Source organism: Podarcis muralis, chromosome 2 (assembly GCF_964188315.1).
Source record: "Podarcis muralis chromosome 2, rPodMur119.hap1.1, whole genome shotgun sequence".
Taxonomy (NCBI): Eukaryota; Metazoa; Chordata; class Lepidosauria; order Squamata; family Lacertidae; genus Podarcis; species Podarcis muralis.
In genome coordinates, this window is record NC_135656.1 from 104,527,321 (window position 1) to 104,544,762 (window position 17,442).

Here is a 17,442-nt window from a genome sequence, read left to right on the forward strand (position 1 = left end):
GGGATGCAGCAAGGAAAACCACCGTCACTTCTCTGCTGGGAAGCGCTGAGCAAAGGCGAGTCCCCAGGCAACGCGGCTGATTTGATCGGCACAAGGCATGCAAGCTCCACCCCTAGTCGTTCTTAGACTCCTTATTGGGTGAGCAACGCAGCCAAGCAACACAGTTGGAGCCTCCCTCCTCCCTGGCCGGCCGGCAGGGAGGAAGAGGAGCTGATTCCTTTGAAACCTGGGAAATTTAAGGGACATCATCAATAAGGGACAGCAGCAGGACACAGCGCTGGGATAAGGGACTTTCCCGCCAAATAAGGGACAGTTGACAGCTATGGTTCAGAGGTACACTGCTTCTGAACTTGGAGGGTGTGTTTGACTGGTAGCCCTTGATAGATAAAGTTGTCTTACACCAAGTCAGACTTTGGGCCCATACTACGCAGTATTAAGGAACCTTTTCTGGCCAGTGGCCCAGATCCTTATCTTCCCACCCCCCAGACGGTTAAATTTGACAAGCGGGTGGGGCTGCCCATCTGTCAATTATCTGACATCATACTGTCTGCACTACAAAGCGCATCACAGGCTGCTTGAAAGCCCTTTTTGCAAGCCTTTGGTGCTGCGATTTCAACCTGCAGATTTCAGGGGCTCAGAAAGCATCGTTGGACTGTATGCAAAAGGGCTTTCAAATAGCCCTGTGCTGTTCTTTGAACCTCCAAAACCCAAAGCGCAGAGCTGTTTGCAAAAGGGCTTTAAAGAGCAGCGCAGAGCTGTTTGCAAAAGGGCTTTCAAACCATTTTTTGCACTGGGCTTTTGCTCTGTGCGCCTGCTCCGAGGAAGGGAGCATGTAGAGCCATACTGAGCAGGATTTAACCCCTCGCTTACCAGCCCCAAACCTCCTAATGACCACTCCTTTACATAACTGCAGTATATTAAGTGGTATAAGAAAGTTTTATAAATAAATATGCACCATTGAAATAGCCTGCTATCCTAGGCTTAAATCCCAGTTTAGCTCTATGGGTTATGCTGCTGCATTGCTTTCCTTTCCTCATCTTTTACAGGCGCTTGCAGAAGCTTCTTTAACTAGTTTTCTAGCATCTGACTCCAGGCCCTTTTGCCGCATAACTCTCTAGCCCGCTGAGCTCTGGCTTCTCACAAATGAGATGCTGCAGCTGCGGTACACCTGGGAACAAATGCCAGGCAATGTTGGGGGGCACCCAGTTCTTGTTCAATGCAATTATGGCGTTGCCTGCTGATTAAACTCCCCCCTTTCTCAACAGTTCTCAAGAGCCGGCATGTGCCCGCTTCCCTTGGGTGCTGAAGATGGCAAAATAAGTGCCTTTCCTTCCGTCTCCTTAAGAGCCCTGGAAGACCCCCCAGAGGCAAAAGCTATTTCTGATCTGGGGACTGGCTATCAATATTTCATGCCTGGGTTGCTGAATTATGCAGCTCTTGGCTATTAAGCTACTAGAGCTCCTAATTTTTGCGGGGAGGAAGATAAATGAGCTGTAGAGTCCTGGTGGTTGACAAGATTTAAAAGGGGGAGATTTATCGCTCGAATTAAAAGCTCCAGGTGAGGGCACAGAGTGCGGTGGGGCCTCTGTGGTGGCGTGGGGAACCAGGCCTGAGACTCCCAGAGTCTCAAAGGCAGCTGCTGCTACCTCTCTGCTCTCTTTCTTCATCTCACAATGATCTGACAAATTGCCTTCAAAGTCAGCTTCGCTCGGGTCTCCCTTATGGCTTCAGCTGAGCAGCTTGTGACAGAGGAGGCACCCAGGTTGGTTGACCCCCGCAGCTGTGCAAATAAGATTGCTGGCTGACCTGGCCTGTGGCCTTAGCGGTGCATCAATCTGCAGAAATAAGCAAGCGAAGCTTTCGCAGAATCACTTGCTGACGTCTGCAGTTCCAACTGCTGTGGAACGGGCAGGGGCAGCCGCTGCCTGTAAAATATGGGAACCGGGTGCGGGAAGAAGCCCTGCTTTCCTCTTTCTCTCCGCCTCCCCCTCACTCGGCCACAGAGCAGGACGGAGAGCGCCTATTCTTTGTTGTATTGTTATTTATCTGTCCTGGATGCTTTAGGTGAGGTTCCTGCCATCTCAGGGGGTTGGACTAGATGACCCTTGGGTCCCTTCCAACTCTTTTAAGATTCTGCACTTCTATTTAACATATGCGTTTTTATGTCGCCCTTCAGCTATATTCCCAGGGTGGTTCACGAAAAAAAACCACAGATCAAAATCAACATGCAAAAATAAAAAAATATGCAAAGCCACAAAATCATAAAAGTGGCATGAAGCAGTTGGGAGGTTTAAAATGTTCCCTAAAAAGCACAAGTGGGGGGGGAGAGAAGGAGGTCTTTGCGTAGTTCTGGGAAGGAAAATACCGTAGACACCATGTGGGGAAGAGCGTAACTGGGGCACCTCCACCAAGAAGGCCCTCTTGCCTGTAGCCACTTGACCTGGCTTAGGTGACACCAGGAGGGAGCCCTTCCCCACTGGAGATTTTAATGTGTGGACAGGTACATAGGGAAATACTTTATGCATGGGCTTTGCTCTGGGTTCATCTATTCTGCACCACCACGTGCGAGAGTAGTAACTATTAAGCTGCTATTTGCAGCTCCTAAAATGCATTCCATGAACACGTTCCCTCTCATTCTGCACAGCTTCATTCAGAATGCATGAGTTAATTGAGATGCAATGGTGCACCTTGTGGGAATGTTATTGTTGTTGTTAGGAGACAGCCCTATTGTGTTTCCTTAATTTTCCTGCAGCAGCGGGTTGTCCCTCTCACTTCAGTCCACGGGGCAGGAATATTCAGGTTTACGAGAGTTGCCTTCCTAGTGGGATGGGGGAAATCCCTTGCCCCCGTTCCTTCCAGTCCGGTTCCAATGCAGGACATTTGCTTGTCACTGTGCAGCCTGGGAAAGCTCCCCTCTCTTTCATTCTCTCTGCCTCTTCTTCTTCTTCAGGGACTATTAAGGCTCCCCCCCCCCCCGACCTATAAAGAAAGGAATTTAGCTGGCGGAGTTTAAAAGGGAATGCGGACGAACAATGGCCTATGGCCATTGGTCCTTTACTCTCTGATTGTTGAGAAACACCTACCACATTTGCTGGTTGTAGGGATGGCTAAATGGCTCTTGGGGGGGGGGGGCCCTTCGGGCATCCATGATAATTTGTGCTCATCACACTGCTTCCTTTCCAAATCAGTGCATGTCCCGTAACTGAAATCCTGCATTTTTTTTAATACCAGAAATGCTCAGTGGGTGTGCTTGCCCTGCTTTTGTTGTAATGCAGCAAAATAGCGTCTCTGCAGATGGCGATAAGGGAGGGAAGGAGGGAGGGAGAGGTCAGCCTGGTGTGAAGCGCTGCCACACCACCTCCTCCTGCCCCACCGTCTCCCAGGACCAGGCAAGGACCGAAGAGGGAGGAGCAGAAGCAGGCTGCACACGGACTCAGTCTTTGCTTGCTTGCGCGCAGCTCGGGTGGGGGGAGATACGTAAGCTGAGGTCAGGGGAGGGGTCACTCTGTTGCGGCAGCTGCCTCCTGGGGCTCACGCCTAGGAGAAGCTGAGAGATGTAGGGCTGATGGGTGCCTTTTCCTAACTTGAGAGCCAGTGTGGTGTAGTGGTTAAGAGTGGTAGTCTCGTAATCTGGGGAACCAGGTTCGCTTCCCTGCTCCTCCACATGCAGCTGCTGGGTGACCTTGGGCTAGTCACACTTCTCTGAAGTCTCTCAGCCCCACTCACCTCACAGAGTGTTTGTTGTGGGGGAGGAAGGGAAAGGAGAATGTGAGCCGCTTTGAGACTCCTTTGGGTAGTGATAAAGCGGGATATCAAATCCAAACTCTTCTTCTCTTCTTCTAACTTGTGAGTTGGGACCTTGGACAATAACGAGTTACACTAGTGGCCCAAATTGTGGAAACCTTTTTGGGAAAAGTGTATTTCCGAGGTTTGATGGCTCGTAACACCACTTTCTTTTGGAGTAATACCATAAAATTATAGATCAGTGGAATGATAATTTAATGAAGAATGTAATGCGACAATGTTGGTTCAATTATCTGTATTCTGTCAAAAGATATAGCCCAATAACCAGAAAAAGGAAGCACAACTTGCTTAGGTTGACAGTAGCTTTCCTTCATTTGAATGTAGCCAGTGAGCATGAGTGTTTATGAGGTGCTATGAGCCATTGAACCTCGGAAATACACTTTCCCGCAAAAGGTTTCCACAATTTGGGCCACTAGTGTAATTCCTCACTCTGGATATACGTGGCCGGACAGCGCTGTGACAATAAGACAGCAACATTGGGGAAGCGTCTCAGAAAAGCAGATGGTCCACCACTATTAAATCCCCCACTATTATTGCGTCAATGATACGTTGTAGGATACACTTACCGAAAACCCCCAAAAACAAACATCCTGGAGGAGCTCTAGCTGAGGACTGTGGCTGAAGCTGTGGTCGTACACAGTGGTAACCTACAGAGGGAGCTCTTTATTGGCAAACCTTTAATTACCAGAACAAAAAAAATTCCTTCCAGTAGCACCTTATAGACCAACTAAGTTAGTTCTTGGTATGAGCTTTCGTGTGCATGCACACTTCTTCAGATGCAACTTTCGTGTGCATGCACACTTCTTCAGATGCAACTTTCGTGTGCATGCACACGAAAGCTCATACCAAGAACTAACTTAGTTGGTCTATAAGGTGCTACTGGAAGGAATTTTTTTTGTTTTGACTATGGCAGACCAACACGGCTACCTATCTGTAACTTTAATTACCAGGTTGCTGTTATTTCGCTTTCCAAGCTATGGCAACTGGAGTGGATGTGATTCTGGGAAGGGGATGGAGGCTGTTGCATGGACTGTCCTTCCAACTCCTGCAGCTGCCTTTGCCACATCCAGCTTCTCCTATCCTCTGGTGACCCTCCTCGCTGTTGTCGTTTTATTTTCCTTTCCTTTCTTTTTTTTTGCAGTTAAATGTGTTTTGAAGCTGTCTCCATCCCAGCAGGGACCTTTCACATTCACTTAAGTCTGCCTCTCTCCGGTGTGGGCTGTCTTTGCACCAGAGTGTGAATGTACCTGTTGCGTCTTCTTGGGGCGCCTGCGATTTGTTTGACCACAGCCATCCTGACGCCAGGTGGCCTTGACCCCAGGGTGCCGCTCTTGTTCTCGGAGGGCAGTAGGCCGAGCTAATTCTGCCGCTGTCGCTACGGTCACAGGGGGACTTTGCAGAATAGGAATACAGTGGTACCTCGGGTTCAGTACTTAATTCGTTCCGGAGGTCCGTACTTAACCTGAAACTGTTCTTAACCTGAAGCACCACTTTAGCTAATGGGGCCTCCTGTTGCCGCCGGAGCACGGTTTCTGTTCTCATCCTGAAGCAAAGTTCTTAACCTGAGGTACTATTTCTGGGTTAGCGGAGTCTGTAACCTGAAGCGTATGTAACCTGAAGCATATGTAACCCGAGGTACCACTGTAAACCGGCTTCCCTGTCCCAGCCCCAACTTTGGCTGCGTACACACCATGCAGTTAGAGCACATTCTTTAGGGGGAAGCCATGTGCTTTAAATGTTTGGTGTGTAAGCACCAAATGTTGTTTTTGTTTCTGTTGCCCTATTCAGGGATGCCCAAAGAGGGCCAGATTTGATGAAGTGAACATGCGTTGAGGGCCTACCAGAGTTGTTGAGCTTCTTTTAGCATTTTACCCCAGGACATATACAGTGGTACCTCAGGTTACATACACTTCAGGTTACATACACTTCAGGTTACAGACTCCGCTAACCCAGAAATATTACCTCAGGTTAAGAACTTTGCTTCAGGATGAGAACAGAAATCGTGCTCCGGCGGCGCGGCAGCAGCAGGAGGCCTCATTAGCTAAAGTGGTGCTTCAGGTTAAGAACAGTTTCAGGTTAAGAATGGACCTCCGGAACGAATTAAGTACTTAACCCGCGGTACCACTGTACTACCACGGGGGCCAAATTAGGCCCCCGAAACAGATTTTGGACATGCCTACCCTATGTGATCCTGGGGCTGAAGAGGCAAAAAGGAGGCATATGTAAGACTGCATATATCACACAATTACACATTAAAAATGTAAACAGATATATAAGGAACTTCTCTCTCTCTGGTACTGTGAAATCACTTTAAGGTGATTCAAAGGAAGCGACTCATAAAGGAATAAATAAACAAATAAATAAATAGTAACTCTTGATTCTGCCCTTATAAAATGTAGGTTGGCATGCTCACACTTCGGATGTTTTTAGGGATGGGGAGAATCATTCCCCAATTAACTACTTTTGGTAGTGTGTACAAGATGGGGGAGAAAGGGGTGGTTAAGGCAGGATCGGCCTTATCATTTGGTGGAGTGAGGCAGCCATCTTAGGGAACTGGCTGTGGGTGTTCTAAAAAAACAACAAATCCTTAGTTTTTCGTTTTATTCATTTTTTAGTTTTTACTGGCAGCGGGGAAGAGGAAGCACTTAATGGGATTCGTTTTGCCTCAGGTGCCAAAATCCCTTTTCTGCTTCTTGTGAGAACGCAGCAGTGAGGTGGCTGTGTGGCCTTGTAGGGAAGGTCTTCACATGGCAGATGGAGCTTGCAAACTGTGCCTCAGTTTATACGGGATGCGCTGAGCTGGTTCAGAGGAATGTGTAAATTAATCCGAAGGCCCAGGGAAGCTGGAGACTCTAGCAGCTGCCAGATTTGGGATTTCTGCCCAAATGTGAAGGGCAACTTGAAGCCTTGCGGGCAACCCTTTGGGAGATTTCACCGTGGCCTGTTTTGTCTGTAGACAGATTCCTCAAAATGGCTCCCATGGTAGTCACCGCTAATCTTGTACAGTAGTACCTCGCAAGACGAATGCCTCGCAAGACAAAAAACTCGCTAGACGAAAGGGTTTTTTGTTTTTTGAGCTGCTTCGCAAGACGATTTTCCCTATGGGCTTGCTTTGCAAGACGGAAACGTCTTGCAAGTTTGTTTCCTTTTTCTTAACACCATTAATACAGTTGCGACTTAACTTCGAGGAGCAACTCATAGCACGCGGTGTGGTAGCCTTTTTTGAGGTTTTTAAAGACTTTGGTGATTTTTGAAGCTTTTCTAAAACTTTCCCGACACCGTGCTTCGCAAGACGAAAAAAATCGCAAGACGACAAAACTCGTGGAACGAATTAATTTCGTCTTGCGAGGCACCACTGTACCTCTCAATCCTTAATGCTCTCTTTCTCTCTCTCTCTCTCTGCCCCTATTAGGACTCATCATCTGCACAAGACCTGACAAGACAAACAGATCCAGAAGACAACTTGCCGAGAGAGCCGTATTTCCAAAGACTGGCTTGTGTATATTAGACATTTGGTGGCTACCTCCAGCATTTCAGGCCTGGACATGAGGCATCTCTTGCAGAAAACCCCTCGCAATTCCGGTTAGGAATGGTTCCCTCCCCACCGGAGACAGCATCCCTCGGGCATCACGGCTTTCCTTGCCTTCTCCCTCAGGAGTCCTTGGCCTCTCCTTGCGGCCATATTTGCCTCCCAGTCTACTAATGCCTTGTGGATGCGGAGTTTCAGCGGCGCAGGAAGGAAGGCCTACCAACTGCCTCAGGCCAATCCCTATAGGTCTCTGGGGGGCTGCCCCACGGAGACACCGAGCCAGCGCAGGGGCCGTCGCCATGTCTGCCTCCTGAGATGCCAGGCTGCTGGGCGACATGGAAGCCGCCAGTGCCAAATCCTTCTTCTGGGAGGCTTTCCCGCCCATGCCAACTTGCCGGGTCTACTGCAGCCCAACCTTCCAGGATGGGCACCTCTTTGTGGTGGGGGGCTGCAGCCAGCAAGGCCAGCCCCTGGACACGGTGGAGATGTTGGATATTGTTTCGCGCAAGTGGACGGCGCTGCCTCCAATGGCCACCCCGCGGGCAGGGGCTGCGGCGGTGATGCTTGGCAAGGACGTGCTGGTGATCGGAGGGGTGGACGCCACGCAGAGCCCGCTGGCCTCGGTCGAAGTCTACCATGCGGATGAGGGCAGGTGGGAGAAGAAGGCAGACCTTGCCCAGGCTTCCATGGGCGTCTCTGCAGTCGAGAAAGGTAGGTGCGGCGAAAGACTGGGGCTGAATCTACACATACATGTAGTAGTAGTAATTATTATTATTATTATTATTTTATTATTATTACTTATTTATTTATACCTCGCCCATCTGGCCGGGTTTCCCCAGCCACTCTGGGCGGCTTCCAACAGAATATTAAAATACAGTAGTCTGTTAAACATTAAAAGCTTTCCTAAAGAGGGCTGCCTTCAGAGGTCTTCTAAAAACCCTATACGGCCTAGGACCCTCGTACCTACGGGACCGCCTCTCCTGGTATGTCCCACGGAAGACCTTACAGTCTTCAAATAAAAACATCTTGGAGGTCCCGGGCCACAGGCAGGTTAGGCTGGCCTCAACCAGAGCCAGGGCTTTTTCGGCTGTGGCTCCAATCTGGTGGAACGCTCTGCCACAAGAGACTAGGGCCCTGCGGGACTTGATATCTTTCCGCAGGGCCTGCAAGACAGAGCTGTTCCACCACGCCTTTGGCCAAGGCACAGCCTGACCCTCTCCTTTGGCAATCCTCACAGAACTCTAACCCAATGGTTGCCATTAATTTGATTTGAACTGATCTTATAATGAACTGATTTTAGAATGTTGTATTATTTTACTGTTGTAGCCGCTCTGAGCCTGGCTTCGGCTGGGGAGGGCGGAATATAAATAAATTATTATTATTATTATTAGTCCGAGAAGGCCCTCTGCCTGGTTGCCTATAACTTGGCTTCTTGCAGAGAGGGAACCGCCAGAATGCCCTCAGCGCTGGACCCCAGTGTCTGGGCAGAACGATGGGGGTGGAGATGCTCCTTCAGGTATACTGGACCAAGGCCATTTAGGGCTTTAAAAGATGCTGTGAAAATGCTAATTTTTTTTTTTATTAAAAAAATATATATGGCATTTTCCATTAGCTCACCAGCACCATCTAGCATCACACTTGTATAATGCACTTAGAACACACTTAAAATGTTCTATTTGCAGCTACATAGCTGAGTCCTGGAAGAAGAAGCTCCAAGGTGGGAGACAGGAGGGTCTGTCTCTTTGTATGTGAATGAATGACAGGATATACAGTCGTACCTCGGAAGCTGAATGTAATCCATTCCAGGAACATTCGGGAACCAAGGCACGGCTTCCGATTGGCTGCAGGAAGCTCCTGCAGCCAATCGGAAGCCGTGATGGACGTTCGGGTTCCAAAGAACGTTCGCAAACCGGAACAATCACTTCTGGGTTTGCAACGTTGGGGAGCCAAAATGTTGGTCTCGCAAGGCGCTCAACTTCCAAGGTATGACTATATAAGATATAAATATGATAAAGGGCCTTATTCGTTTTTCTCTCTCTCTTTTTCTTTTGCTTTTATATCCTTTTTAAAATTCTTGTTCTGTAGATTGGTTTGATTCTTACTGTATTTTATGTCGAAAATTTTCAGTAAAAACACTTTTTAAAAAAAGAGAAAGGTAGGTGCAGATTCGCTCTCGTGTAGCTAAGCAGGGTAGCATGATGTGGAACAAGAATCTCTCAGTGTGTTTTTTGTTCTGAGCATTAGGGATCTGCAACAATTTTTTGCAGCATGGTTCTCCTGGTCAGGCCACCAACCAGCCACACCCTGATCAGGACGCTCCATTCTGCCCTACCGCAGTTTCATTGATTCCTCATCAGTGTTCTGTTCCACGGAGCTTATTCAGTTCTCATTGGTCTATTTCAGCCCCCTCATTTTTTTGTTCCTCTACAAACCTTAGGGTTTCTCCAAGCCTGTTTCTTATGTACAGATAGTGTCCTTTTGACTGCACAAGGACCCACACTCGGCAAATGAGTTGCTGTTGGTATATTAGCTGCTTCTTTAATTAAGCACTCGTTGCATGATGAATGGAGTTTCGGGTTTCTTTAATGGGAGTCAGGCAGGGAGGAATAACTTAAGTGCAATTGCACACACCTGGTGCTCCATTTCAAAAGCCGCTTACTCCGCTGCTTTTAAAAGAAAGCCTGATGGCTTCTCCGTTGCAGTGTTTTCCGATGTTTAATTTTATCACTTTGCAACCTGCCTCGAAAATGCCTTTGCTAAAAGGTGGGGATCCAAGCTATGCTGGGTCCATAGCTGATCTTTGTGCAGTGTTGGCGCAAAAGCTTAGAGCCTTCTTGGGCTATGAATCCGATATGCATGCTGACTCTCGTTTCTGTAGGGAAGGCAACTCGATTTTAATAAGATGCTGGGCATATACAGTGTCACATAGGTAAGTTTTCCTTGCTGATCCAGCATCGCGTTCAAATCAGGCCTGAGATTCACATTTGGTCAGCTTGGGCAAGAAGGATTTGTCTCCAGACAGTGTTGTAAACAAAATCTGCCCTTCTTCCCTTATGGGGTATCCAAGAGCCCATATAGAGTCCTTAAGTGGGTTCCCTATCCATAGGAGAAAATAACAGAGGCCAACCAGAGAATATTGAGAAGCAAAGCAGCTAGTAAGCCTGGTCTTTATTAAAGCTGTTGCAACAGGGTGCTCCCCTCACATGCAGGAGGACGGAGGAGGACCCAGAACCAAGGTGTGCCTGCCCTTATACAGTGGTGCCCCGCAAGACGAATGCCTGGCAAGACGAAAACCCGCTAGACGAAAGGGTTTTCCGTTTTTGAGTTGCTTCGCAAGACGATTTTCCCTATGGGCTTGCTTCACAAGACGAAAACGTCTTGCGAGTCTTGCAATTTTTTCCCCGCTCCCCCCCCCTTTTTCTAAGCCGCTAAGCCGCTAATAGCCTTTTAGCAGCTAAGCCGCTAAGCCTTTAATAGCAGCTAAGCCGCTAATCCGCTAAGCCGCTAATAGGGTTGCTTCGCAAGACGAAAAAACCGCTAGACGAAGAACGGATTCTTTTCGTCTTGCGAGGCACCACTGTATAGACATTTTAAATTCCCTGCCCTGGAGCTCAAGACCACCCCTCCATACATCATACATACCATCACAGAAGGGGTGTAACCCAAGACCACCCCTCACAAACATCATACCTACATCACAGAAAAGGCGGTCTACAACAGAAATTTGAACGTTGTTGGTTTTCCTGTCTGCCAGGTTATCTGATAATGCCTTATCTGATTGCATTTCCTGGTAGTCTGGCCATTCCTTTGAGAAGGAGATTACCCAATTCCTGAGACAATGGCAAGGTTCCCTCACCCCCTCCCTCCTTGCAGAGAAAACATTTGGTCAGTTTGGAAGTCAAAATGGTTTCAAGACGGTCTTCCTGTGCTGCTCCAGACATGTGGTCCACTTATCTATGTTTGTGCTTGGTTGGTACATTTATGAACATTTAGTATATATATAAGACCTTAAATTTTTTTATTACAAAAGGAAAGCCTTAGAAATACCGTTCTTGTTTGTTTTGTTTCCTATGGCCAAACTATACATTTACACATGACACCCATTATTCAGCCTGTTTCTCAACCATCACCTTGTAGCTGCTGTTAACATTAGGCTGCAATAAAACAATGAACAGGGTGGTGATATGCTGCAATTGACAGAAGATAATTATCACCAAGGCTACTATTTGTAAACAAACAATAAACATCCATAAAAATGGCAAATAGGTTTTATCTTAAACAATTGGAAACGCAGTAAATAAAGAGTTTGCATGTGATACATCAGTGGTTCTGCGCTCATTTCTTCTCTTTCCAAAATAGATTTTATCTTGAACAACTGCAAACACAGTAATAATGATTCCATTTGTGATATACCAGTGGTCCAGTGCTCGGAGATCGTTCAGACATTTCGCCGCTAAAGAGCTTAGTCATTGAGCTTTGTAGTAAATAATATACAAGAGAAAAGTTGAGTGTAAACGACTTAAAGCAGGTTTAACAAACTGAAGGACATCGTCCTCTTTCTATGCTCCTCCCGATGGAAACATGCAGATGGCAACAGATAGACCCCTGCTTTTATCATATTGTGATATTATATTGTGAAATTTGCAGTCCCATTAGGCTGTGACACAGGCAGAAATGAGAAGCAGGGCCGCTCCATTGGCTCTGCTGAGAGATTAGCTCCTTTTGACTCCAAACTCCACCTCCCTGAACTGTTTCCATTCCCAGCTGATGACGACAAGAACTTTGAGAATTGATGCCTGAGCTCCATTGCTTTCCTCTTCCCTCCCCATCGCCCTTTCTTTCTGTGCTGTGTCTTTCAGATCATAAGCCCAAGGACATGGGCTTTATTGTTATTTCTTATTTCTCCATAAGCAGCTCTTAAGAGTCTTTCTGCTGAAGAGAGTGATAAGAATGCTTTTAAATGAATAACACGAACATTGCTGGTTTTGATGCAATGCTGCTGAAGGAGCATGCCAGTTTGATTGGAGACCGGGTGCTGGGAAAGCGGGTGTCTAAACCTCTCCTCCCCTCTGCACTTCCTCCGCCAAAATTGTACGCCCTTAAGAGCTTGTTAGCCCTGCGGGGGGATTGGGCCGGTTCTCCTCTCCTACAGGACTTAACGACAGCTTCAGGAGGGGTAATTTAGATCGGAAAAATAGATGGAACAAGTGTGGAAGGGTTTAATACTCCTCACCCAGTACTGCTGCTCTGATAAGATTTGGGAGCCTTCCACAGCTGCTGTAAAGCTAAATTCCCCACCCCACCCTGAAACAGAAGATCTGCTCATCAGTTGCCCACGTAATGTGTAGCTTGGCACTCACAACCTCCCTTGTAATATGCAGTTAGCAGTTTCTGCAGCTGAAGACATTGCTTATTAAAAGCTTGACATGCTTAGAATTTTTTAGGGTATCTGTTCTCCATTTTCGGAGTCTTTTTTAGTGTGCGTGTCAATTTTCTCTCTGATGTCTCTGGAGCTGGTTGCAGTCCTTTTAGTTCTTTGCTTATCTCTTCCCTCTTCCCTTTCCTCCTTTCCCTTTCCTTGTTTTCTTTTCTTTCTTTTTTTTTTTTGAAACCACCCTAAAACTTCAGTGTTTCATACAATCAGGAATAGATTCAGAAGCCTTGTCTGATAGGCATGAAGACAATAGTTTCATCACTAAGAATTTTAAGTGTACGTGTTACTTTTCTGGGCCGTTTTTGTTTTTTGTTTTTACTCATCTGACGCTAGCAAACATAGCCACTGATATTTCCTGCAATCGCAGAAAGTTTTTGTCTTTAAAAAATATTTGACACTTAGTTGTTTTCCACGAGAACCTGAACTCTTTTAATTCATTTATGCCGGACCTCACTTTAAACCACAGTCAAGCCTAAATGTGGTTTAAAGGTGAATTCACAGTGCGCCGATGCATGGAGTATAAACTGTGCCTGCTTTAGCCCTTTCTCCTGCTGCGATAAAGGTAAAGGTAAAGGTACCCCTGCCCGTACGGGTCAGTCTTGACAGACTCTGGGGTTGTGCGCCCATCTCACTCAAGAGGCCAAGGGCCAGCGCTGTCCGGAGACACTTCCGGGTCACGTGGCCAGCGTGACAAAGCTGCATCTGGCGAGCCAGAGCTGCACACGGAAACGCCGTTTACCTTCCCGCCAGTAAGCGGTCCCTATTTATCTACTTGCACCCGGGGGTGCTTTCGAACTGCTAGGTTGGCAGGCGCTGGGACCGAGCAACGGGAGCGCACCCCGCCGTGGGGATTCGAACCGCCGACCTTTCGATCGGCAAGTCCTAGGCGCTGAGGCTTTTACCCACAGCGCCACCCGTGTCCCCTGCTGCGATACCAGGAAGCTAATCCATGGCTTGTCTTAGCATTCTGTCTCAACCTGGGCTTATGGTTTGTCTCCCTTCCAAAGAAATCATGAGCCTGTAACCAAGGTTTGTTCTTGGTGGGGAGACAAACCTTTACTCCAGGTTTGGACAAAGCATCGCTTCCACCACATGGGTGATTTATAATAATAATAATAATTTATTATTTATCCCCCGCCTATCTGGCTGGGTTTCCCCAGCCACTCTGGGCGGCTTCCAACCTTATATTAAAAACAATACAGCCTCAGACATTAAAAACTTCCCTAAGCAATAATAATAATTTATTATGTATTCCGCCCCCTCCACACACAGTAAATTGAATTAATAAATAAATAAATTAAACCCCCAGTATCTCTAGGTAAGGTAAGGCTAGAGATGTCTCTTTCTTGAAACCCAGGAGAGCTGCTGCCATTCACTGTACCCAATACAGAGATAGTTGGACTGGAAGTTTGACTCTTTACAAGGCAGCTTCCCGATTTATTTACTTTTTTACTCGAAACATAGCTTCAAGCTGAGGAGGGAAATTGTTTCATGGTTGCCAGCCAATTAGCACCCTAAGTGCTTAAAGGAGCTCAAGGTTTCTTACATGGTACCCCCACCCCACTCCTCATTTAATCCCCACCACAAACCCTGTGACGTAGGTAACGCTGAGAGTTTGCGACAGGCGCAAGGTCACCTTGAGAGCTTCACTGGTATAGCATGAGACTCTCAATCTCAAGGTTGTGGGTTCGAGCCCCACGTTGGGCAAAGGATTCCTGCACTGCAGGGAGTTGGACTCTATGATCCTCATGGCCCCTTCAGACTCTACAATGGCCAAGTGAAGATTTGAACTCAGGACCTGGTCCAACACTCTTAACCACGACACCACCACTGTTTGGGAATGTGGGAACTTTTGTACCTGCTCCACACACTGAGCACTGCCGTTGGATGTGGCCAAATATTTGGGGCTGTAAGGCCCATTTTAAAAAAGAAAGTTTGTAAATATGTTGTCCGGGCTGTCTCTTGCTTCAAAATGTGAGCGCAAACTTGATACCCTTTAAGATAAAATTCTTGCTCGGTGAAATGTATTATACAAGCGGCACAGAAAAGCATCGAGCGTGGATTCCTTTCATCACTGCTTGGCGCGGGGCTAATTTCCAGGCGAGATCAAAACACGCAGCTCTGTCTGCTGGCTTTTGTTCATTGCGTATTGCAGGAGTTCAAAGAGGCACCCAATAGCTTAAGTGTCAATCGGAATCTGGGGCAACTTCAGCCGAGCTGCACTTCCATTATGCAGGTACCCGGTGTGATCCAGAAGGGAAGGAGGGAGTGGATCTGGTCAGCCGCTAAGCTCACTGAGTGACCCTGAGCCCATCGCTGCTTCTCAACCTCACGGCATTGTTGCGAGGATAAACTAGGAAGGAGAATGTGCGTCCAGGGAAATTTATGACCACCATCTCTGTTGGCCTTTTACTATGGCCTTAAAAACCATTCTTGCCCATATTTGGGTGGTTTTTGTGGTTGTTATGTTCAAGAACTGTTCTCCCCTCCCCGCGCTACCGTATTACAAAACATTAAAATAGATTTCACTGCAGTTTTAAATCCGTAGCGATTTTCAGTTGATTACAGTTGCAGCTAGGAAGCCAATATCATGTGCAACGCCGACTCCTACTCTTGAAATTAAAACCGTGTCCAAACACTTGTTAAAATATTCAAAAAAAGCTTTTATTTGCAGAGCATATAGCTAAAGAGGAATACAGTGGCACGAGTCAGTTGGGGAGGGAAGACATCTGTAATCTCAATGGGCCAGATTCAACTAATGAGCCCTGCTAGCAGAAGCCAGCACAAGGACCTCTGCTAGCACAACAAGGCTTTTCTCCTCCTCTCCTCCCACTGACCCCACCCCAATTTGGCTTGGAGAAAAGGGGGTCCAGGGGAACCCACCAGATCAGCACGCTGGGGGAGGAGAAAGCCCATCATTGCATCTGGCAGGTTGAAATGTTTGAGCTGGTGGAATGGTTGAATCCTCCCAATCTGTTTATTTCGATTATTTCTAACCCACTCGTTGTTGTGTGAACAGAGCGAGGAGCAGCATTAAAACACAAAGGGCAATATTTCATTTAAATGCAAATGTCAAAGTAAAAGCAGACAGTATACTAAGTACATCAGCCAAGTCAGGGCTAACACTTTAGTCAAATGCATGAGTTGAATAGCCACGTTTTTGAGACTCTGAAGAGTGTGGGATTCCTAAACTTGTCACTTTCCTTCGCAGCGAGTGTAAAACAAACTTTTTTGGCTATCAGAACCCTCTCCCCCAACTCCAAAACATCTCTGAGCAAGATCAAGAACAGCCCCTTTCTCAGAGCTGCTTGGTGCAGGAGGAGAGGGGGAGAGTTTGTTCCTACTGCTAGCGCTGCTCAGAGAAGCCTAGCGTTATGAAGTTGAAAGGGACCTTGGAGGTCATCTCTGGAGGTCATTGCCAGGAAGGCCCATAGTGGCTCAGTGGGAAAGCATCTGCCTTGCATGCAGACGGCCCCAGGTTCAATCCCTGGTGTCTCCAGGTAGGACTGGAGACCCTACAGAGCTGTTGCCACTCAACATAGATAATACAGTCATACCTCAGGTTACGGACGCTTCAGGTTGCGTTTTTTCAGGTTACGGACCACCGAAACCCGGAAGTACCGGAATGGGTTACTTCCGGGTTTCGGCAGTCACGCATGCGCAGAAGCGCTAAATCACACTTTGCACATGCGCAGAAGCGCTGAATTGCAACATGCACAGACGCGGGTTGCGAATGCTGCGGGTTGCGAACGTGCATCCGGCACGGATCACGTTCGCAACCCGAGCGTCCACTGTACTGAGTTAGATGGACCAGTGATGCACTCCTGACATCATTATCATCATCATTATTATCATTTTACAGTGGTACCTCGGGTTACAGACGCTTCAGGTTACAGGCTCCGCTAACCCAGAAATAGTACCTCGGGTTAAAACCTTTGCTTCAGGATGAGAACAGAAATCGTGCTCCAGCAGCGCAGCCGCAGCGGGAGGCCCCATTAGCTAAAGTGGTGCTTCAGGTTAAGAACAGTTTCAGGTTAAGAACGGACCTCCAGAACTAATTAAGTTCTTAACCCGAGGTTTGTTGTTGTTGTTTAGTCGTTTAGTCGTGTCCGACTCTTCGTGACCCCTTGGACCAGAGCACGCCAGGCACTCCTGTCTTCCACTGCCTCCCGCAGTTTGGTCAAACTCATGTTGGTAGTTTCAAGAACACTGTCCAACCATCTCGTCCTCTGTCGTCCCCTTCTCCTTGTGCCCTCCATCTTTCCCAACATCAGGGTCTTTTCCATGGAGTCTTCTCTTCTCATGAGGTGGCCAAAGTATTGGAGCCTCAGGTTCAGGATCTGTCCTTCCAGTGAGCTCTCAGGGCTGATTTTCTTAAGAATGGATAGGTTTGATCGTCTTGCAGTTAACCCGAGGTACCACTGTATTATTTGTACTCCGCCCATCTGACTGGGCTGCCCCAGCCACTCTGGGCATTTTCCAACATATATAAAAACATAATGAAACATTACACATTAAAAGGCCCAACACCTCCCAAAGGAGTCTGTTTCATTGACTATCAGCTATTACTGGTTAGGAGTTTCTCCTAATGTTTAGCTGAAATCTACCGTATTTTTCACATCATAAGGCGCACCTTTTCCCCTTCAAAAATGAAGGGGGGATGTGTGTGCGTCCT

The 17,442-nt window shown here is 47.4% G+C and overlaps 1 protein-coding gene across 5 annotated transcripts in view; it reads left to right on the forward strand.

Annotated features, from left to right (window-relative positions):
* The window catches only part of KLHDC8B (kelch domain containing 8B), a 42,344-nt gene that overhangs the window by 9,596 nt on the left and 15,306 nt on the right, over positions 1-17,442 (forward strand). For 4 of the 5 annotated variants that reach the window (XM_077925138.1, XM_028719678.2, XM_028719679.2 and 1 more), the window contains one exon: positions 7,217-8,044. In XM_077925138.1, coding sequence (XP_077781264.1) covers positions 7,669-8,044 — 376 coding nt within the window. In that variant the 5' untranslated portion in view covers positions 7,217-7,668. Of the gene's footprint in view, positions 1-1,656; positions 1,763-7,216; positions 8,045-17,442 lie in introns of those variants that run through there. The other variant, XM_028719683.2, reaches the window with a different exon arrangement.